The sequence below is a fragment of the Barbatula barbatula genome, assembly GCF_947034865.1.
Source record: "Barbatula barbatula genome assembly, chromosome: 7".
NCBI lineage: Eukaryota > Metazoa > Chordata > Actinopteri > Cypriniformes > Nemacheilidae > Barbatula > Barbatula barbatula.
Window position 1 is genome coordinate 8,809,775 of NC_136770.1, and position 22,783 is coordinate 8,832,557.

Consider the following 22,783-nt stretch of genomic DNA (forward strand, 5'->3'; position numbering starts at 1 on the left):
AATAGTTGTTTATATATTTATGTGGCAAATAAGATGTAGACACTGGGTATTTCTCATTAAGATATTTATTAGTTGCAGTACTTCACTGACTGTTTGAAGTGCACACAATCTAGTTGGTGTGGTGCAGTATACGCATCTATTAATATTTCTTTCTTTGAGTTTAAGTTACCGCTGTGTTGGCTAAAGGCTGGATGATTGGAGCTTCGTCTGGCGATCGGCTAGTTCCATTTGGGGTTCTCCGCACGAATTAAGGACCGGCATGCCGTTTCACCTGCTATTTTAGTTCCACTTGCTGCCACCAACCAGCAGGTTAACTGGGGGGGTTCTCAAATTATTGTGTTCTTTTTCCTAGATTTATTATTTGTGTTAAAAGATGCACTTAATTGTAGTGTAATCATTTAATTAGCGTGGGTATTGACTTTGTCATTGTATGAGTAAAGTTGTTGGTTTTGTCTTCCCTTATGTGTTAATGTGGACTAGTCCGTTTGTATAAATGTGTCCCTGATGTTTAGCATGTAGATCAGTTCAGTTTGTCTTTACACATACTCAGTTGTTGGAGTTGTAGTTTGTTCTGTTGATCTCGTTTATAGGCCTAACATTTGTTTTGATTATTTGGACTTTGTTTCCTTGTTTTTTGAAACTTTTGTACCTGATTTTTGTGAAGTCAGTAAAATATATATTTTTTGGAAATATATTTCTATGGCCCTCATTCCTTGATTGCTTGGTCTCTCACAGTTACTATATCTAAGTATAAGATACTTAGATTTCTGAAACGGGCTTGACTTACCCCGAGGTCGCGGGTTCGATATACATCGCGTTCTGAAACTGAAGGGGTTCTGGGGTTAACTTACACTGAGTTTGCACTTACCCTGCTTTCTGAAACGGGACCAAGTAACTCCAACACATGTTTGGTAAGTTCTTATAGTTACATCTTAAAGGGATACTCCAACCAAAAATCATGAATTACTCACACTCAAGTTGTTCCACACCTGACTTTATTATTGTTTAACATGTTTCTGTATGAATGTAAGGAGCAGACACTGCTGACAAAAAGTTGGTGACTGTAAAACTTCAGACTGTCATGTTTACCATGAATTTGCGCTTAAGGTGCGTCACAGAACCCCCACACACCTTGATCAGACCAGCATAATTGTGATTAAGGTGTTTACATGCCTTCATATTGCTATTAAAACAGGCGTACACCACATATGTTACTTCGATTATGCTTACTGCGATTAGTAGCTTAATCACATTATTTAAATCAAATGATAACGTTTACACGAGGTAAAATGTAATCGCAGTATTGCCAAAATACCGTTATAATCGCATTATGAGAGTGCATGTAAACGTAGTAATTGTTGCCCTAGAAATCTGTCACTAACATTCTTCCAAATAGCTTTCTTTGTGTTCAACAGAACAAAGAAATCTATACAGGTTTGGATCAAGTTTAGGGTGAGAAATTCCTTGTATCTTTTTGGGGGGGAGGACTATCTATTTAAAGAATAGATTTTCTTTGTACGTGCTGCCATATAAATGAGCTCCCAAGAAACATAATTTAATTACTACACTTTACAGATATATACTACCTTGTCTGTGAAAACCCAGCTTAAGTCATTTTATTGTGATTTATTGTTTTCTACATGAAATCATCCTACATAATGTAAAGAACATTCTGTGAAAAGGTCATGTCAAAGATTGAAATATTAAAGTCACTGAAATCAAACTTGGTGCTCTGACCTTATGTCATGAAAAGCTCATAAGATTTTAAACTGGATTTCACAGATAAGGTCACATTTTTTATAACGCAATACTTTTCTTTTTTAATGTACAATGCATGGGCATGGCAGACCACACTCACAGTTGATCAGGCCTATCAATATTTCCTTGTTATAATATTGTGTTTTTTTGTTTTCTATAGGTGTCTGATGTTGTGTCCTGGGAAAATTTACAATTATGTATCTCTCTTTCCAAACCTTCTGTGTCTTGAGCAAGTGTCTACTGACATCACTGTTTTTCTTAATGAAAAATATGTTAAATTGAACCTTGAACTGTGTCACTACCTTTATTTATCTGCAATAAATGTTATTAATAGAATTATTGGTTTATGATGGATGTTTGAAACACTTCAGTTACTGGAGTCACGTTTCCTTAATTTCTTTAAGGCAATCGGTTTGCCTGCTTCAAACACATTCTGATTTACTTGATTAAAGTAAATACTTCCACCAAACAACAAATTCAAAGTTGCAGAAAATGTCACCTTAGTAAGCTCAACTTAATAAATGAGTCGTTTGACATACACACACAGTAAAATATAGTTGATTACACTAAATAAGCATGTAAACGGTGCTGCAGATCGGTGTGCATACAGTCATAGGGCAGTAATAAAGTCCTAAACATATTTCTAATGTGTTTTATTAGTATCACAACTGACACATCTGATGTTTGATAAAATGTCTGATTTACAAGCTTTTATCTGCTCTGAAAATGACACTGTAGGTTCACTGTAATCTCTAATCATATGCCATATGCATGCACACCAGTCACACACGTTTAAGTAGGTCTTCAGAGGCCAGTTCTCTTATTACTGGGGTTTCTGCAACCAAAGGCAACCCTTTAATGATTGGTAAGGCAGTGCTAAGGCTATGGCTAGGCCATGATCAGCACAGGTGCAGTGTGACGTCTTTCATTACCTTTACAGCTCACTGGCCCCGACCTGCTCCTCTCCTCTGCTAACCCAACTCCGCCAGCTGGCAGACGGTTAGGTGTCGGCTTCCCCTGTGTGTGTGTGCAGTGGGGGAAGTTGCCTTTGACAGTCTCCTAGATCCTGTCAATGGTAGCCGGTGCAGAGACATGGTTCTCCAAAAGGCCATCACTGCAGTCCAGGAGGGAGATATAGAGGGCCTCAAGAAACTAGCCGAAACTGGCTGCCTTACTGTAACCATTGCGGACGCTCAGGGGGCGGGATTAGTCCACCATGCAGCACGCTGCGGTCAGCTGGACTGCCTTTGCTTTCTGGTGACAGAGCTGGGCCTGGCAGCTGACACAAGGGCCCTTAACGGGGCCACACCTGTCCATGATGCTGCAGCTACAGGTCACACGCGTGAACTACAGTGGCTGGTACAGGTTGCAGGATGCAATGTAAAGGTGAGTGCTTTAAAGCGATCACAGAGCCATGTGAGGGTTAACACAAAAATTGTTTACTCTCCAGTAAACATGTCATAGACTATGTGAAACATTATGATCCTTCTCTCAGGTCTGTTTCCCAGCACAATACAATCCAAACTTGTGTGCTAATTTATAATGTTGTTTCTGAAAGACAACTGCAAAAACTTGCCATAACTATTTCATTGCTGTTTATAGTTGTATAAACAGTTTTGATAAGTGAATGCGATCTCTAATCCTGATAAAAATTATTATTTATCTTCCAGGCTACATCATATGTATAAAACCAGATACATGTACAAAGAATAAAACATGCAGTCAAGTAAATCTGCTCTGTTTATGGCAGAAGGATCTCTCGAGATTCGATTGACAGATGTAGTCTTCACTTTCTAGCATGCTCCTAGACTATTTCTTCTGCGGCTCTTTCTTGTCCAGCAGCACACACTTTATTTATTTTAAACACATTTATTTATCTTAAACGTACAGTACAGACACCTTGTGGCCTCATTTGAATGTCGAATTAGCGGCTAATGGCATTAGCGGTAGACAACACTTGTACTGTACAATTTGCCTTACACAGTGATTTTAATAGAGAAATAGGCTATGTGATAATGCATTTTCACACTGAACTCGCAGAGAGGGAAAGAGATCACATTTAGAACGGTCTTTCACCTTGATAGAAAAAGTTTGCAGTTGATCCGTGCGTCACAAGCATCTGAACAGTGGGGCGCATTCCATATAGATCACAAGCTTTTATTGTAACAGTAAACCTGTTTTAACTACTATTGCTTTGGTATATTTAATGCGTGGAGATTTACATTCTCACCTACATGTCTCTGGCAAAACACGTTTTTCTTTCGACTTTGCTGCAGATTACCTGCTGCTCCTACCTGATGATATACGCTGTGATCAGGCTGCTCAAACGATGACAGACAGGCGTCTCTATAGAATATAAGCAATTTGCGATTATCCGTAAACCTAATCCAAAAACAATTTGTACATTACATTAGGACCTAAATCATGACTTTATAGTCAGCGTTAAGCGTTTTTGTTTTGCTAATGAATAAGAACCAGGGCAGACACCACGGTTAGTTTTGTTTTAATTGTCTTAAATAATTAGTCCTCAGGCTAATAAAATCTCTCACGGCAAACAGCACATCATAGTTATGCGCTCAAGTTGTTTATGTATGACTTACTTGTCAATGACAAGCGCTAAAATCCACGGAATTCCGCTGAGATCTACAGGCAATCATTCCACTGGAATGTAGCCAAATATACACACACAACGTGAGTCAATAACTAGTATGCTATACTAGTTTGCTTTGAAAGATTTTTTAGCATGAAGAAAAATTATTTGATAGGTTTACTAAACTAACTGTGGAAGAGTTCAAGAATATAATTTTGCTAAACAGTTGCCATGACAACACTATACGTGTGTTGTATTCACATGCTAAATGGAACAGGTTGCTGTTAGCATAGCTCTTTTTGACAAGGAAAAAAGCATTTGTTTACACAGCCATTGAGTGTTTTCATGCAAAATATGTTACAGACATATCCTGAAGACCCTTATAAATTATGGAAACTTGTTGAAAGTGCTTATCCGATGAGCCCTGCCTCTAAAGGGTCCACTGTGTCCTTTTTGGAGGATCTACTGACAGAAATGCAATATAATATACGTAAATGTCTTTTGAGGCGCATAAAGACCTTACATGATGAAGCATTTTTATTACCTTAGAATGAGCACTTTCTATGTACATACACAGTCCCCTTGCATTTAATTCAGCATGTTGTTTCTACAAAAAACTGCTCGACAGAATGAAATGCATGACAATGCAATGTTAATGAGCATGCATTAGAGGGGGCTCAATCTAACTGTTAACGCTATTTTTTACCTGGGGAGTACAGACCGCACCGCTCCTCCAAGACCCTCACCCCAGCTCAATCCCACACTAATGCAACCAGGATCTGTTAATCGGAACTACCTCTTAATCTAATTAATGGCCAGCTGTGCTGTATTAAATGTTTATTATTAATATTATAAAGTATTATAATATATAAACTATAATATACTACTAAAATAACGATTCTTTATTATTACAATTATTTGTAAAAATTATTAATATTAAATTTTTATTGTAAAAATGATTAGACTGTATTAGATGCTTTAAGTGCCTTCTTATCATTTACTTAAGTGATAACAATTTTACAAGTCAGTGGCTTTGGCCGGGAGTTCATCAGAACGTTTTTTATGCACGAGCTTGCCAAGGTGAGGTCAACGTTTTATGCCGTTGAATTATTAATGAACTTACTTGGTCTGATTAAATAAAGATGGCTACACTAATTTAATCACTAATTTAAACACAGTGTTGGCCAATTGGAGAACCTTAACTGTATCACCAGCAGAATATTTATTTTAGAATGGACAATATAAAATGTTGTTGTGGTGACATTATCAAATGACCTCTTTTAAACTGAATGTTTGTTTAGAACTGTGATCTTGCTATGGACTTTAAATGTTGTAGGAGGCCAGTGATGATTTGTGGTTTAATTCCCACTTACAACATTTTACAACATAATCTTAAACTGTATTTATTAATAAATGTGTTAAATAGGCTGAACACGGTTTTAGTATTGATCTAGTAGTAATCACATCATGAGCTTAATTTGTTGGTGAACCCACATCATGAGCTTAATTTGTAGGTCAACCTAGAAGATTCGGTTTCATTCCTCCTGACCGCCAGAGGCGGTGCTAAGCACTGGTGAATTACACACAGTATCAGCTCGATAGGTCAAGATAACATCAAACAGAGTGACGTAGGCTGAGCTATTTACATTTACATTTATTCATTTGGCAGACACTTTTATCCAAAGTGACTTACAAGTAGTTTTTTACAGTGGCACATTACTGCAGAGCAATCAGGGGTAAGATGCCTTGCTCAAGGGCACTTCAGTCATGACCTGCTGGCACTGAGATTTGAACCAGCAACCTTCTGATCACAAGCCCAACGCTCTAACCCCCAGGCCATAATACAAAAGACGACAATTTAACTATATTTGAATGCATGCATGATAGTTTAAAAGATTTATGTCATGTTTATATACTATATGGTCAACAATGCCAAAGCTTTTTGGAAAGGGTTTGAGATGTAAACTGTACAGAGGTTAAGCATAAAATTTATATTTTTGATATTGTACTATATCTTATGCAAACGAGTTCCGTACAGAGTAGGAATGGTGAGTGAGCCAGGGTTGTTGAAGAGTCATGTATTTAATTATGTTATCATGTTATTTTGTGTGTTTAGCATTTTTTGTTATTATGGTTTAACTCAAAACAATTGGAGGGTTCAATTGGCATGATGAAGAAATGTAGAAATGTCCACCAGAGCTGTTGCCTATGAATTTAATGTTAATTTCTCTACCATAAGCTGTCTCAAAGGGGGTTTCAGAGAATTCAGACTCACAACCGCAGACAACGTATAACCACACCAGCCCAGGACCTCCACATCCAGCATCTTTACCACCAAGATCCTCTGAGACAAGCCACCCAGACAGCTGCTGCAACAATCAGTTTGCATAGCCAAAGAATTTCTGCACAAACTGTCAGAAACCGTCTCAACCCCAATACAGTAAAACTGCACATTTTAGAATGGCCAAAAACAAAAGCGTTGAGTTAATAATGTTGTTCAGTGTATGTTCACATTAATGGTAAGTCACTGATCTGACAAAATTCAACAAGCCCCTACATGTAAAGGCTGTTGGATGTAGAATTAATGAGTTTAGAATTAATGAGTTTTTTGGAATATGTCAGAGTTAAAAAACCCCAATAAAAATGTTATCGTTTATGAATGTACATCGGACTGTTACTGTGGGGACATTTTCACGCCTCTAAACATGACGCGGCACAAATTGAAACGTGAGTCATAAGGAGTCATGGCCTCTTGGGCGGGCCTTGACCAAATAAATCGGCCAAAGCTTCCAGACAATCAATAAGAAGACTAGCATGCACCGAACCTTAAAACTGAATTTAAATTGTTTACGGCATTTAGAGCAAAAATATTCTCCTCTTGTGCTCAATAAAGACAAAATGTTTTGTGTATTTAGGATCAGGACTCTGGAGGGGCTACTTCGCTCCATCTTGCTGCCTGCTATGGCAGGGTGGAGGCAGTGCACTGGCTGCTGATTTACAGAGATATAGCAGAAGTGGAAACAAAATGTGGTGCTCTGCCTGTTCACTATGCTGCATCAAAAGGTGACCTCACCTGCCTGAAACTGCTCGTTGGTCAAGCTCCAGGGTAAGGTTTTAGAAGCACAGACACATGGAGTTGATACAATTTCTTGTGGCAGTGAAACACAACAGTCCAGCACCTTGGTCAACAATTGTTGTTTTTATGGGTGCTGTATAAATAAATGAGTTGGACTCCACCGTTTCTGTGCATCCCTGGTTGTTGCCCTGCACTATTACTCCCATGAGATCTCCCCACTGGTGAGACCGTGTAGGTATTATGGCAGGATGTGGTCTCAATAGCGTTCCCCCTCAGGTGAGGTTATATTGTTCTTTAGGTGGTATTCCTGACCAGACTTTATGTATCAAGATGCCTGTACAACATGTCAAAACCATGATTAGATCATATCTTAAATCTCAAGTTGCAAGCCACACAGGTTGACATGGTCAGTGACAACGGGTCAGAGCAGTGAATAGGCTTAAGCGGTGAGGTGAAAAAATGACATTATAAATTTATTTTTCAGGTGTGTTAATCGACAGACTAACATGGGAGCTAGTCCTCTGTATCTGGCCTGCCAGGAAGGACATCTAAATGTAGCAGAGTACCTGGTGAGAGATTGTGGAGCTGATGTGCATCTAAGAGCCCAAGATGGAATGATGCCACTGCATGCCGCAGCTCATATGGGCCACTATGCATTGGTAGTATGGCTGGTGAGTAATACATCTGCATACATGCATAGACATACACACCCAAATATTCAACTTACTAAAATTTGAAAATGTTGCTATTATAGAAATGAAGTCATGCATTAAGTGTGCAGTTCTTTGTGTTTTGTGTATTACAGGCAAAGTTCACAAACATTAGTCTTTCAAGTCAAGATAATGACGGGGCGACCGCTTTGCACTTTGCTGCTAGTGGGGGGCACCGTCAGATCTTAGGGTGCTTGTTGCAGATGGGATCAGAGGTCAAGAAGGATTATTGGGGTGGCACTCCTTTGCATGATGCAGCAGAAAATGGAGAGATAGAGGTGGGCCTAGAACTTAAATCTGTGTGGTGTTACAGTCACAAGGATTGTGCTAATAAATTATAGTTTTATTAAAGTTACAGTTTCAAATTATATTGTTTATATTCATTTATTAGTGTTGCCAAATACTCCTGAGTCACAAGATAAGCCCAAAAGAGAGGGATGTAGATGGCTTTACTGCTGCAGATCTGGCTGAATACAACGGACGCTTTGATTGTGCGCGATATCTACGCTCTGTGGAAAGAAATGTAAGATTTTCTTGTAAGCATGCAGAAGATAAATGACAACAATCTAACTGATTTGGTTAATGTCAGTTAAACGTTATGGTAACTTTCTAGTGCAGAATTACACATGTGGCGAAATGGGCATCATTTGGCATGTATTGATGATCAAATCACATTCTGAACAGTACCTTGTGTGCAGGAAGTCGGAAAAATGTCTACTGAAATTTTTTTCCCATTTAGCTGAAGCAAGGTGACATACAATCTAGTCAATATAATTTGTGCTTCCTGGGACTTTGTTGGTGGTTATTTGTATTTTTGTAGTTATCACTTTTTTGAATTTGAAATTAGAAATTGAATGACACACAGGTTTGTTTCTTGTTGGCTTATTTTCAAACTCGAGAGATGTCAAATCATGTGACTGTTTTGTTTTGAATGCTATGCCCATTTTCATTAGGATCAAGAAAATCTGTGGCATATAGTGCTTCACTTTCTGAGAAGAGGCCGTAGATGATCTCAGTAGCCTCCAAGAACACCTCTAAGCCTTCTTGTTTCACATTTTAAATAAGATGCTGCTCAATTTGAGTCATGAATATTTCAAGGGTGAACATGGATAATGGAGTTGGTTCTGTCATTACCACATAGAACATGGAATAACATTATTTAAAACAAAAAGCTGGTGGATCAGTGGAAAATTCTTTAGATTATTTACTATTGTTCATAATTTTGCATTCATTATAGTTTTGAAACCGTTGCAATCAAATTGGCAGCTGTTTGAAACAAGCAATCAAATTGGCAGCTGTTTTTGCTATTTAGATTTTTCTTGATTTTCCCAACACGCTTAGCTGACCCTTATTATTACTTATGAAGCACATATTCAACATGACCAAACTTCCCTAATCCTACCTTATACCTATATCTTACTAACTGTTAATAAGCAACAAATTAGTAGTTTACTGAGGCAAAAGTCATTGTTAATGATTTGTTAAAACAGAGAATCGGACCTTGAAATAAAGTGTGACCAAATTATTGTAAATGTGTGATCATAAATCTAGCTGAATATTCATTCCAATGAAAGAAATGTGCTTTAAAACAATGAGCTATGGGCTATGTTGTTATTGTGAATGTGCATTGTCATATGATCTAAGTGAATATTTGAATTTATTTTAAGACAATATTAACAGGTTAAGATGTGTTAATACAAAGGTAAAACCAATAAAGAATTCAATGAACACATTTCATTACATTTTAAGTATATCACAGAAACCCCTGGGGTTGAAGGAATTGATCTCCAATCACCCTGGTCACACTTTTCCATAGATCTAATGCAGTAATAGAAGCTGTTTTCCAACATTCGCATAAATAAATTAACACTCTATTGCTCATACAGTATATTGACGTGAAAGGCTCGGGCCACCACCAGAAGCCAAATATAAGTTGACAGTACCTGTCCCAACAATACACATTTAATTAGTGAAGGGAGGTGGCTGAAGCATGAGATTCTGCTGCTTACAGTCTTTCTACGTGCTGGGGATGTATCAGTTACCTTCTTACCGGCAACCAAGCTCAGGTAAAGGGCCGGGGGCTGAGCTGGTTATGGGATCCACAGGGTTTGGTTTCAGGGTTTTTACCATTCTAATGTTGGAAACAGATACTTGATCTATTAAATCAGTTAAAGAACAGAGTGTTGGTTAGCTTTTTTTTATTGGTCAACAACAGTCAACAAGTATAGGCAATAGCTGCAGAAAGTAATTATCAAAATGAATGACTTTAATTACAGTTTTAGTCAAATAACATTTAAAGATACTTTTGTACCATTGGGAAATTATATTGTAAAAATATTAATATATCACTGTATCAATCCAGTCCTTCTGAGTAAATTAATCTGGTTGCACCCATTTCCTTGTAATTGGCTTCTTGCTTATAACAGTCACAATTCTAAACAGGTAATTGTTATCTTTAAAATAGTTTCTAAACATTTATGTACCTCAAGTCAGCAGTGGTGGATTATGAGGAAAAAGTGGCCCTGGACTTCTTCAGCAGGAGTGGCCCACAAAACCCAGCTCGCAACATAACATAACACACTGATGCACAAACCATTGTATAGCACTTTAATTCATAAATGTATTTTTTTTAAGAGGCTTCATGTAACCTTGCAATAAATCAGTAAAGGCCAGTACAGTCTAAGCAACAAACAGAAATCAAAATGACATAAAAGCCTGACTAAACATGTAAATATAACATAAAGTATTTATTGTAATATAAGGTAATATATTTAAACTGATCATGACATGGTGTGACTAGACTTTGTGTAATATTGTTTTACAGCTATAAAGTCCAAAATCAACATTGCCAAGGACATTCTCTATTCGTGAACGCAGTTCGTCCTGTTTAAGCTTAATTTAAGTTAGAGAGGCATATCAATTTGCTGCTAGTTTGTACAAGCATTACGCCAATTTACGTTCCCTTTCGATACTTCACTCGTACTGCATAGCTGTCAGGAAATGTGAAAGACTCAGATGCATGAATTCGGGAAACAGAGTTTATTCAAAATATTTGCAAAAATGAATCCAATAAACACACAGGGCGACAGGGTACTCCTGGCACATGGCACAAACAACAAAAGAATAGTTCACTCAAGCTGGGCAAGCATGCGCCAGTATCCGCAAAGGTAGTGAGGAAAAAGGTCAGCCAAACAGTAACACGATCCGAACCGGCTCTCTCCTTATTAAATGGCGCTTCAGAATGATTACACTGAAACAGATCCTCTCGCAAATATGCCCAGAGGACTGGTTCTTCTCCCTGGATCTGAAGGACGCACACTTCAACATCCAGATAGTCCCCCATCACAGACGATTCTTGAGCTTTGCCTACGAAGGGGTTGCATATCGATACTTAGTACTTCCATTTGGACTATCTCTGGCTCCCCGCACTTTCACAAAGTGCATGGACATGGACAAAGTGCATGGACTCTATTCTCTCTCCGGCAGACAGGAATCTGCATTCTGAACTAGCTCGATGACTGGCTTGTTCTATCAAAGTCAGAGGACGAGCTAAGGTCCCTCCTCATTAGCCATCTGGAATGCCTGGGGCTCAGGATCAACCTTGCCAAGAGCGCTCTGTCCCCCACCCAACTTATCTCGTTCCTGTGGATGGTTTTCCATTCGACCCGTATGATGGCCTGAATCGCGACGGACCATGCTATGGCTGTTCGGCAGCTCGTGGCCTCTTTCAAACTGGGAGCTTCACGGCCCATGAAGGTGTTTCAGAAAATGCACATTTGTGTGGACCAAGTCTGCGTAACCACCCTAACCCCTTAGGAGGATCCCTTTTGGTTAAAGCAAGATGTGCCCCTAAGCACCACATGCAGATGGAAGGTGTTCACGACAGATGCCTCCAACACAGGTTGGGGGACTCTGTGCGATGGCAAACTGGTCTTCGGCCACTGGTCAGGCGTTTCGGCATCGAGCTGCAGACCTAAAAGTGCAAATTTCTCACGGCTGCGAGCACGTCTCCCAGCTGTTTCATTGGGTGTGACAGACTCATCCCTGAGTCAGACAGTCATTTGCAAGCATGCTGAGGCGGGTTTCGTTGATCTGGCATGTTCTGAGAACAGATGTTCGGGTGAATGTTTTGCCCCACTCTGTCTGCTTCCTGGGCGAGTTCAACTGCCACTTCGGCGAGGTCGACTGCTTTGGCGAGCAGCGAGGGTGATTTGGGGGTACCTAAGGATGTTGCTTCGTCAGCTTTGGCTCGTGGACCACCCATACCCCGACACGCTCACCTGACTCGTCCCCGATGGGCGGCGGTAGACCGTCCCATAGCGGGCAGACCTCACAGAGGGGTGAGGACGAACTTTCTGTCATTGCATCGGACAGCTACCTTCTGGCATCAGATGCAGAAGATCTCTCTTAGCTCCGGGCGGTCGAACTCAAGATGAGACACTGAGATGTTAGCCATGCTTGCCCGAGCCTCGGGTTGAAGGCCGTTACACTTGCCCTCCCTGAGGCGCTCGTGGCAGCACTAGGGGTTTCGGGGGCGGAGAGTGGTGCCTTTTTTTCCGGAGGTGCATGAGGAGCTCACTAGGTCCCGTGGATTCCCTGGAGGGCGGGGAGGCCCAAGCCTACGTCGACTTTCCCCGGGTTTAGTGTGCGGTCACATGGTACCTGTGCCCGCAGACAGCTGCCACCTTGGGGGGGTCGACCTAGGCTTCTGTCCAAGGCTTGTAGGCTCTTTGGATCTGCGCCTCCTGAACAAGCACCTGCACAAGCTGCCATTCAGGATCCTGGGATCAGTTCGTCACCAAGATTGGTTTGTGGCAATCGACCTGAAGGACGCGTACTTTCACTTCTCTATTCTCCCTCGACACTGGCTGTTACTGCGGTTCACTTTCGAGGGAAGGGCGTATCAGTACAGGGTCCGGCCCATCAGTCTGGCCCTGTCTCCACAGGTTTTACCAAATTCATGGAGGCTGCCTTAGCTCCCCTCAGGGAGCAACGCATGCAAGTACTCAGTTATCTCGACGACTGGCTTATCTTGGCACGCTCGCGTGATGTGTTGTGTACGCACAGGGACCTTGTGCTCTGGCACCTGTTCCAAAGAACACAATTCCTTTAATATGAATGAGTGTTTTTGGCCTGTTCTTTGTTGTTTGATGAACATTATAAACAGAGATCTTTACATGCTGCTGCCCCTTAAAGAGTCATTTATACAGATATACAGATCTAATATACTGTAACACGTCTGTTTCATTTCCCAGCTGTTAACGTTCATAAAACGCACTACTTTTACACGGACCCTAGCTAATATGAGAATTTTTATGTAATTTTGTGTTTATTTGTCCGTAATGATTTCTTCTATCAGCTCTACTGTCTGGAAAATATTTATTTTGTCAATATTAGAGTTCAGTACCTTTCACCATACAGTTCTGGTGTTCCTGGTTTATGTGCGCACTTCAGCAGTCTTAGGCCAACCTCAAATATTCTCATTGGTTGAGACACGTTGTGACGCCGATCCCAAGCCAGTTCCGATCAACATCCCACCCCTTCTGTGTGACCCATGGTTTGTCTGTACGTTTCAGAGCTAGTGAGCAACGAACTTTAGAAATTAAAATAATACTTTAAAAAACGTAATTGTTGGTGTTAATTAATTAATGCCTTAACGCGACAATAATGTGTTAACTTGCCCAGCCCTAATGTTTATAATGTTGTTGAATCTTCTGGCTCAACTAACTGGTAAACAGTCTCTTACTGATCTCACACTACCAGTGTGTGTTTGTTTCACACTCTTGTTGTTTCAGTGGACCCTTTTCATTTCTGTAATCCTTAAAACTAGACTGTGTCTGTGTATCCGTCTGTGTGCACATTTGTGTGTGTGTATATGTGTGTTAGTACGTGGGCATATTGTGTGTGTGGGGAGTGTTTTGTATGTGGGTGTGTTTGAATTGGCTCACAACTGGTATGGATTCGTGCAAGGTCACGTCCCCAATTTAGAATGGTGCCTGAAAAAGGCATTAGTGTTTCTGTTTACTGCTTCTTTTTGGACAGTCTTCCACTTTCCAAGTCGCTGTCGGTTTACACATACCTATTGGTTTGTTCCTTCATTAGTGACATTGCAGCTATCCAATCCACTGTGTGAATTATTAATTGCGCTCTCCTATCAGAGTTTATTGTTTATTGTTTGTTGGACTAAAGCCAGTTGTTGGGATGGTGTGGATGGATTCAACCCATCTGTGGGTTTGGTGTTCTGATTCTGTGTCACTGTCAATTGGCACACAGGGATCAAAGACTATACATGGATACCAACCAAAACGGTAGCTTGTAAGTAACTCTTTGTGCTTTTTGTCTTAAGTGTTTGTAAAGCTAGATGTGTATAGTTTAAGCAATAGTGTGTTTAATTAGTTGTAAATTTCTGACATGCTTTGTTAATTCTAAAATAATCACATATTTCTGTTTTTGTAGTTTCTTTATTTTTACAGTGTAACTTACAGTGTATCCTGGTTACGCAATAATTATTTTTTAAATGTTTTCATGACATCATTATTTAAGGTTTCTAAGATGTTTAAATGTTATGTCTGTAATGCATATAGTGTATTTATTTCATAACATTTAAATATTTCAATTTTAAGGCTCGAAAACTGCCCATTTAGAATTTATTTCTTAATTCTGAGTGCAGCGACTTAATTATACTCACACATTCTGTCATCATTTACTCATCCTCAGGTTGTTTCAAACCTGTATAATGTCTTTGTTCTGCTTAACACAAAGAAAGATATTTGGAAGACAAAGCAAATAGCTAAGAGCCTCCCATTGGATTGGAGGTATAGGCTCAGCAACATTGTGTGCCCTAAGAGGTCAGCTGAATACCTGAATATATTGAATGAGCAGGTTATTCCATCAATGGCCTTTTTTCTTCCCTGATAGCACAGGCATATTCCAATATGACAATGCCAGGATTCATCAAGCTAAAATTGTGAAAGAGTGGTTAAGGGAGCATGAGACATAATTTTCACGCACGGATTGGCCACCACAGAGTCCACACCTTAACCCCATTGAGAATCTTTGGGATGTGCTGGACAAGACTTTGTGCAACAGTCCAACTTTCCCATTATCAATACAAAATCTTGGTGAAAAATGAATGCAACTCTGGATGGGAATATATGTTGTGACATCACAGAAGCTTATCGAAATGATGCCATGACGAAACCGTGCTGTAATCAAAGCTAAAGGCGGTCCAACAAAATATTAGAGTGTGTGTCTTTGGTCACACTTCAGTATAGGGGCAATTGTCGCTATTAACAAACCATTAACAACAAATTTTTCCATAACAAACTCTTAATTTGTTGCTTATTATTAGTTAGTAAGGTAGTTGTTAGGTTTAGGTATTAGGTAGGATTACGGATGTAGAATATGGTCATGCATAATATGTGCTTTATAAGTACTAATAAACAGCCAATATGCCAATAACAGGCATGCTACTAAGAAATAGTTAATAGTGAGAATTGCCACCTATACTGAAGTGTTACGTGACTTTTTGGGATGGGCAGTGTATAAGTTGTGCTTGCGAAGCAAAGGGATATCTTTGCAGTAAAGTGTTGTAGAGAAAAGGGTGTGGGCTCATTTTACAAACAATCAGCCTCTCAGCATCTTCACGAGGCTATTAAGCCACGACCCTAGCAACAAAACAGATTCTTTTAGCAACCGTTTAACAAGACCTATATCACTGCATCAGTACATTGTAAAGACATGGGGGTTGGTTCGTTTTACTTGTAGCTCGGAACATCATCAATTGGCATCTGCCAAGCCATGCCCATAGCAACCAAACAGATTAGCTTAGCAACCGTTTAGCCAGAACTATATTGCCATTAGAACATTATAGGTCAAGATCCCAAGAGGGTACAGAGTGCAGACGGGGGGATTAACTGTCCGCCGTCCCTTAGGAATCTGATGATCAGGTTGTGCTGTCCGAGAGACTTACCTGCCATGAGCGAGTGATGTGCAGCAATGAGTGTGTTGCACCTGTGAGAACTGCTAAATAAAAAAATGCTTATTATTACAGCTCAACACAGTTTGTCAGCCTCTGGAAACGAACTGCACCACAGAGGAAGAGCTAAGAGAGAAATCAGCTGTCTCACAGCAACTCAGCCCAGATTATTACAGACAGATAACCAGTGCACACAAAAACATGGACAGTCTTAAGGTAAATCCTATAAAAGTATTTGTCATACATATTGTACACACATACAAACATGCTGTATGTTTTTGTTTAAAAGCATAATTTCATTGGCCTTTTCAAAACTAGTCAAAAGATGATAGGTACTCAAGTCACACCCCAACTGACAGTTCGATGTAACGTCTCATTCCACAGATGTTACATACGTAACCGAGACATTAAATATATGGTATACTGTATAGGTGTGAAATAAATGTGCCAATAGTATTTTCTTAAAGTAAATAATATATTGAAAAAATTGCCTTTTTTTGTGGAAGTGTTACTTTAAAATTACCGATATCTTACTAGGTTTTAATGCAGGGCGATTATGATCCATTAAAGCAGAACATTTTGCTGTAAGTGATTACGCATACTTCCATTTTCTTTAACCCCACCAGCATCCAGACATAGAAGATTCACCTCAAGCCCATTACCCCTCTTCACCTATGTCATCTCTTCCTTCCCCCACTAACACCCCAGTCAACTCGCCCTCATCCTTTACTTCCCATGGGAAGACTTTTCAGCATGTTCACATGGCCACCACGGGTGAGAAAGCCGTAACTATGTAATAGCCAACGTTACTTGTATGTTCTGCAATCCTGACAAAATTTTGTAAGAGCTGCTATCATTATTTACTCATCCTTTCTTAATTTCACTTGATGGCTTAATTCCACTTCACTGAGTAATAGCTCATAACATATGTGAATATGATCAGAACATAATCAGAAACAGATGACAGTAACAAATAATGTTTTTGTTCTGATCTTGTTCTGTCATTGCAGTGGTGAAGAACCTTAACTCGAGTATGCCTGCGAGTAAGCCGGTACCAGAGAAAGGGAGACTGTTAATGGGTGAAATGAAACTGGGAGATGTAAAATCTATTGCCAGGCTAAAGAGATCTGGATTGACAGCAGATTTGACAATTTCTGTTAGAAAATCTAACATACACATTCATTTATTAAAACTTTGTCTATTTACTGACTTCATTTATTTTATATAAAGCACTGTTGCATGCATTCAAGTTAAAGGGGTCCATTATGCTTTTCAAATATTTTACTTTCTAATGTTGCTGTGCAAGCATAACAAAGACATACAAACATTTCAAAGGTCAAAGTTCACTATAAAGTATATAGTTCACTATACTATTATCTACTGTATAACAGAAAGCCCATTTACAGAGCTACATTGAGCAATTCATTAGAATTACAGTGTACTTCTTCTGTACAGTCAAGAGTGGCAATATTCCTCATAATAATTCCTGCTCAAGACATATACAGTACACAAAGAAGGGAGCAAGGTCTGGTTTAGCTCCTTTAGTGGTATTTTCTAGCTGATGGCTCCCTTTTTTCAAAATGTCAAGCTTGTTAATTGCTTTTAGATATGGTAAAAAAGATTCAGCTACACTAGTTCTATGAAAAGATAACAGTCATTAATAATCACATGCCCTAATAATGCCTTTGAAAACATTATCATTGGCTATAAAATCGATTTTATAATACACAAATACTTATACATTTCAAATACTGGAAGCTGAAGCTGAACCTGACAGTTACGGTAAGGGATTAGATCCATATGAAACATGCTCTGGGTGGGTGACCAATCATATTAGACTGAATCAGCTTGACCAATTACATAGACTCAGCACTTTGGAAAGGCTTTAAATAGACAGGAGTTACAACAATAATGTAAATAAATTAGAAACATAATGTTTTTGTTAACAATCAAGTGTGAATTATTTTAGTACATTCAAAACCAAAATCAAGACTTTCTATAATGAATAGCCATAATAGCCAATGATGCATGGCAAATTTTGAACTGCCTTTCAATGCATTATGTGTTAGGACTCTGTCCTTCCTGTCTCAAGCTTTCTAGCCTCCTGGGCAGAGTCATGACATTGCCACGTCTTTCGGGTTTCTGTTGTGTTATGTGTGGAGACATGTGGCTTTATGTTGTTACTTAATGCCACGTGTCTTCCTGTTATGTCTCTCAGCCCCACCCTCCTATCTCCTGTAATTTCATTAGGGTTTCATTCCCATCGTCTGTTTTGTAATTCACCTCGTTAGGGTTTCATTCCCATCAGCTGTCACCACTCGCCCCATGTAATCACTCCTCGTTAGTGTCTCCCTTTATATGGTCTCAGTTTCTCTCTGTTCGGTGTTGGTGCATTGTCTTTATCTATTGTCTTTATCTTTTGTCTGATGTTGGTGTTTGTATCAACGCTCACGGTAGTATCCCCTGTTTCTCGTCTTGTTGGACTACCCTGTTTCCTGTTTCGGTTTTGTGAAGTGTTTTGTTTCTAGTGTTTGTTTTCTAGTGTGTTTTTGTTCTTGTTTTTCCCCATTGCGGGTGTTTGATTTAATAAACATTTATATTTAACCCCTCGTCTGCCTGCATCTGGGTTCTGTCAAAACCATTTCGTGACAGAAAAGATGCAGGTCCTGACGCCTGCGGGAAGGCAGGCCCTGACGCCTGCGGAAGGGCAGGTCCGGCCGCCTGCTGAAGGGCAGGTCCGGCCGCCTGCTGAAGGGCAGGACCGGATGCCTGCTGAAGGGCAGGACCGGATGCCTGCTGGATCGCCCACTGGAAGGCCGGCTGTGAAACCGGGTGAAGAACCGGCAGGAGAACCGGCTGGGCTGGTTTACGTGCCCCCCTCCGTTGCCTCTTCCTCTTCTGCCGAGCCAATTTCCTGGTAGTCGGCTGGAGGAATGAGGTGAAGGACGGGACTAATGTTAGGACTCTGTCCTTCCTGTCTCGAGCTTTCTAGCTCCCTGGGCAGAGTCATGACATTGCCACGTCTTTCGGGTTTCTGTTGTGTTATGTGTGGAGACATGTGGCTTTATGTTGTTACTTAATGCCACGTGTCTTCCTGTTATGTCTCTCAGCCCCACCCTCCTATCTCCTGTAATTTCATTAGGGTTTCATTCCCATCGTCTGTTTTGTAATTCACCTCGTTAGGGTTTCATTCCCATCAGCTGTCACCACTCTCCCCATGTAATCACTCCTCGTTAGTGTCTCCCTTTATATGGTCTCAGTTTCTCTCTGTTCAGTGTTGGTGCATTGTCTTTATCTATTGTCTTTATCTTTTGTCTGATGTTGGTGTTTGTATCAACGCTCACGGTAGTATCCCCTGTTTCTCGTCTTGTTGGACTACCCTGTTTCCTGTTTCGGTTTTGTGAAGTGTTTTGTTTCTAGTGTTTGTTTTCTAGTGTGTTTTTGTTCTTGTTTTTCCCCATTGCGGGTGTTTGATTTAATAAACATTTATATTTAACCCCTCGTCTGCCTGCATCTGGGTTCTGTCAAAACCATTTCGTGACATTATGCTCTTGTTTTCTCTCAGAGTAAAATGGTGGTGATACCCACAGAGGAGGCCAATTTGTCTGATATTGATTACTTGGTACCCAAAAATGATGAGAAGGGAAGACCTATAGCAGAGTGGAAGAGACAGGTGATGGTACGACAGCTACAAACTCGTTTATTTGAGCAGGAAACTCAGTGGATGAAGGTGAGAAATCTAGCAGGAAATGTCTTCTGTTTCTGTTTGATATTTTCAGATAAAATCTGATATTATGTAATATGTAATGTTATGTTTGAGAGAAACTTTCTTCTGGATGGCCTATAATTGAATGATCTTTTAATGTGTCTTTAACAGGAGAATGGTAATAGATATGCAAAGATGGATAGTTGGAGATATTCCCAGGCTCACAATGCCATCCTGGGTCCATTTGGAGAACTTCTAACAGAGAATGACCTCATTTATCTGGAGAAACAAATTGAGAATGTGTCCATGCAAAAAAACTCAGAAGGCTACGAAATGGAACTTGCTCGTCTGGCCGAAGAACTTCGAAACAATCTTCCAGCACCCATAGTCAACATCACTGTCAGCACTCAGTACAGAAACCTCACAACACCGACTCCCTTGCCTGTTTGGTGTAACCGTATATCAGGCATTGTAAAGAGTATGTCTCTGCTTATGACCAACCTAACAGACCATGCTCACTGCAAAATGCCAAACACTGAGCTTGTGAATGTCTTCTCCCAGGCTTCAGAGAGACAAGCCCCCAACAGAGGCAGGAGAGAAAAAATAGAAAATGAGATTCACCAGTTTGGCGTCTCGGTGAGGAATCTAAAGTCCAACTTTGAGAATCAGAATGCTTCCTCATTAGAAGGCTCGTGGAGCACAGAGTCATTTTGTAAACAAGAGCAAGTGCCAGTAGAGAATCAATTGGATGAGGTCCTTCAAGTACAAAGACCCGAGGCTGACAAAAGTATGAATGAATCAGATATAGACTATATTAACATCAGCAATGTAATGGAAAGTACAACCCTGCGCAAGGAACGCATAGTGGTCTTGTTCCTTGGTCACTGGAAGAAATCAGCATATACTTTAACAGTGCAAAATGCACAGAGGAAGCAAAGCGTTGATTCACTTGAGATATCTAAGAAAACCAAGTGTGAACGTAAGACTAGCTTGGATGTTCCTCAAAAGACAACCATGGAGAATGGAAAATTAGGACACTTCTTTAATCAGAGAAGTGCTATCAACAAGATGATTGGGAATTGGAGAAGCATGATCTCATTTGTCCCATCACGACAGATCCGAAGACTCAACCGGCAACAGGCCATTTACTCACCAGAGCAGTTCTTGCCTCATGTGGAAGGATCTCCTGTTGGCTATGACAAATTGACTTTAGATCTCTTCATGCTTGGCTACTTTCACATACTGGAGCTGGATTTGCCACCAGATGAGAGGAAAATGAGACACCTATTGTGCTTTGAAGTTTTTGACCATGTGGGGCGCTTCACCTGGGAGACTATTCGGGATTTCCACAAGGCTGTAATTCAGGACATTGAGGCTGGGAACCGAGAATGGAAGGATGGTTTTGAAGATATTAAAGTGACATTTTTTAGAGATGGAACAGGTCAACCAGGGCTTGAACACTCAGTACAGACACCCACGGTAGAAACTAGGCCTGTACCTAAAGTCATTGTTCAAACACCCACTCCAGATGAGGGTGATGTCCCCAGAAACAGTGCAGATTTTTCTAGTCTAAGCAATGAAGAGATATGTAAATATATTGACCGTAGTTTTGCTTTCTGGAAAGAAAAGGAGGCAGAGATATTTGATTTTGAGGAATGACAACAAGATTTTTGAGGACACAAGCATACAGACTTCACCATCATTACAATCTTATTTTTTTGTCTTTTTACTGGATTTTCCGTAGTATTGGGGCTAATATTTATACAGTTGTGGAGGCATACTTTTTGCAGTTAAACTTAAAGATTTTCAAGATTTTTCGAGATGGAATACTACCATAAACTGAACTGTTTACCGGACAGGGATTATTTTAAACTAGGACTAGACCTTTATACAATATAATATTTAAGCCTGGCTCTTGTGGGTTCTCATGTGGGTCCTGCTCTCTGTTTGTTCTTTACACAAAAAAGATTGTCACACTTCAGTTTAGTGGGCAGTTCTCGCTATTAACAAACAAATAAGTACGACTTTTCCCCCAATAAACTGTTAATTTGTTGCTTATTATTAGTAAGTAAGGTCCAGATTTAGGAAGATGGGGCCCCTTGAGTTGTTTTCGAGGCCTCTGTACTATTTAATATCATGTGTTTGATAGCATTAGTAAATATTTTTTTCTCCAATGACAAACAATGACACTTGTTTATTGGTTTACACGTTTATAATGCTTGTTTTGACAGTGGGAGTTTAAAGCGTGTAGTAAGATTCAAACGTACATAAATGTAAAATCCAATCAACATTAAAAATCAACATTTCAATTTCAAGGGGACTTATATAGTTTTTTGACATAATCATACAGCCCTACCATAATTTGTTTTTAAAATTACAAGTAAACGCATTAATTTATAATAAGAAAACTACTAAAAAGGAACCAATGTGTGTGTTTTCCCTTTATTTCATTCTCAGATAAAAAATGTGGGAACCCCTGCATTAACATGAAATGAACAAGCATTTATTAATCTTGTTTATTGTTAGTTAATGCCGAATACAATTGTTCATGTTAGTTTGCGGTGCCTGTTCAATGTTTCTTAAAATATTAGTAAATACTGAAAATAAAGATTAACAAATGCAGACATGTAATCTAATAGTTAACTAATGTTAACAAATGCAACGTCCATAAAGTGTTACAAATATATTAGTATTCTATTGCAATTTTATCAGTAAAGCATTTGACAGATCTTCGTCATGAGTTTGAAATGCACTTTTTAAAATTGTATTCATAATTAGATGAAATGTATTATTATGGCTTAAATAGTTTCATAATGACCGGTGGCCCAGTAGTGTGAAACACAACAAAATTTTAAAAGCAAATATAAGTTCACAATGAAATTAAGCTACATCACAACGGAATGAAGCCACAACGCAACAGAATCAAGTCAAAACACAACGGAATCAAGTCACATCACAATAGAAA

The 22,783-nt window shown here is 39.6% G+C and overlaps 1 protein-coding gene across 1 annotated transcript; it reads left to right on the forward strand.

Annotated features, from left to right (window-relative positions):
* Positions 1-2,850: 2,850 nt before the first annotated feature.
* Positions 2,851-21,844, forward strand: espnla (espin like a; the record flags this gene model as incomplete). Its single annotated transcript, XM_079459780.1, has 10 exons — positions 2,851-3,144; positions 7,264-7,454; positions 7,909-8,095; positions 8,230-8,412; positions 8,526-8,657; positions 16,188-16,328; positions 16,739-16,886; positions 17,123-17,268; positions 19,678-19,842; positions 19,990-21,844. The coding sequence occupies 10 exons, from the start codon at positions 2,851-2,853 to the stop codon at positions 21,475-21,477; spliced, it is 3,075 nt and encodes a 1,024-aa protein (XP_079315906.1). The 3' UTR covers positions 21,478-21,844.
* Between the last annotated feature and the right edge of the window lie 939 nt (positions 21,845-22,783).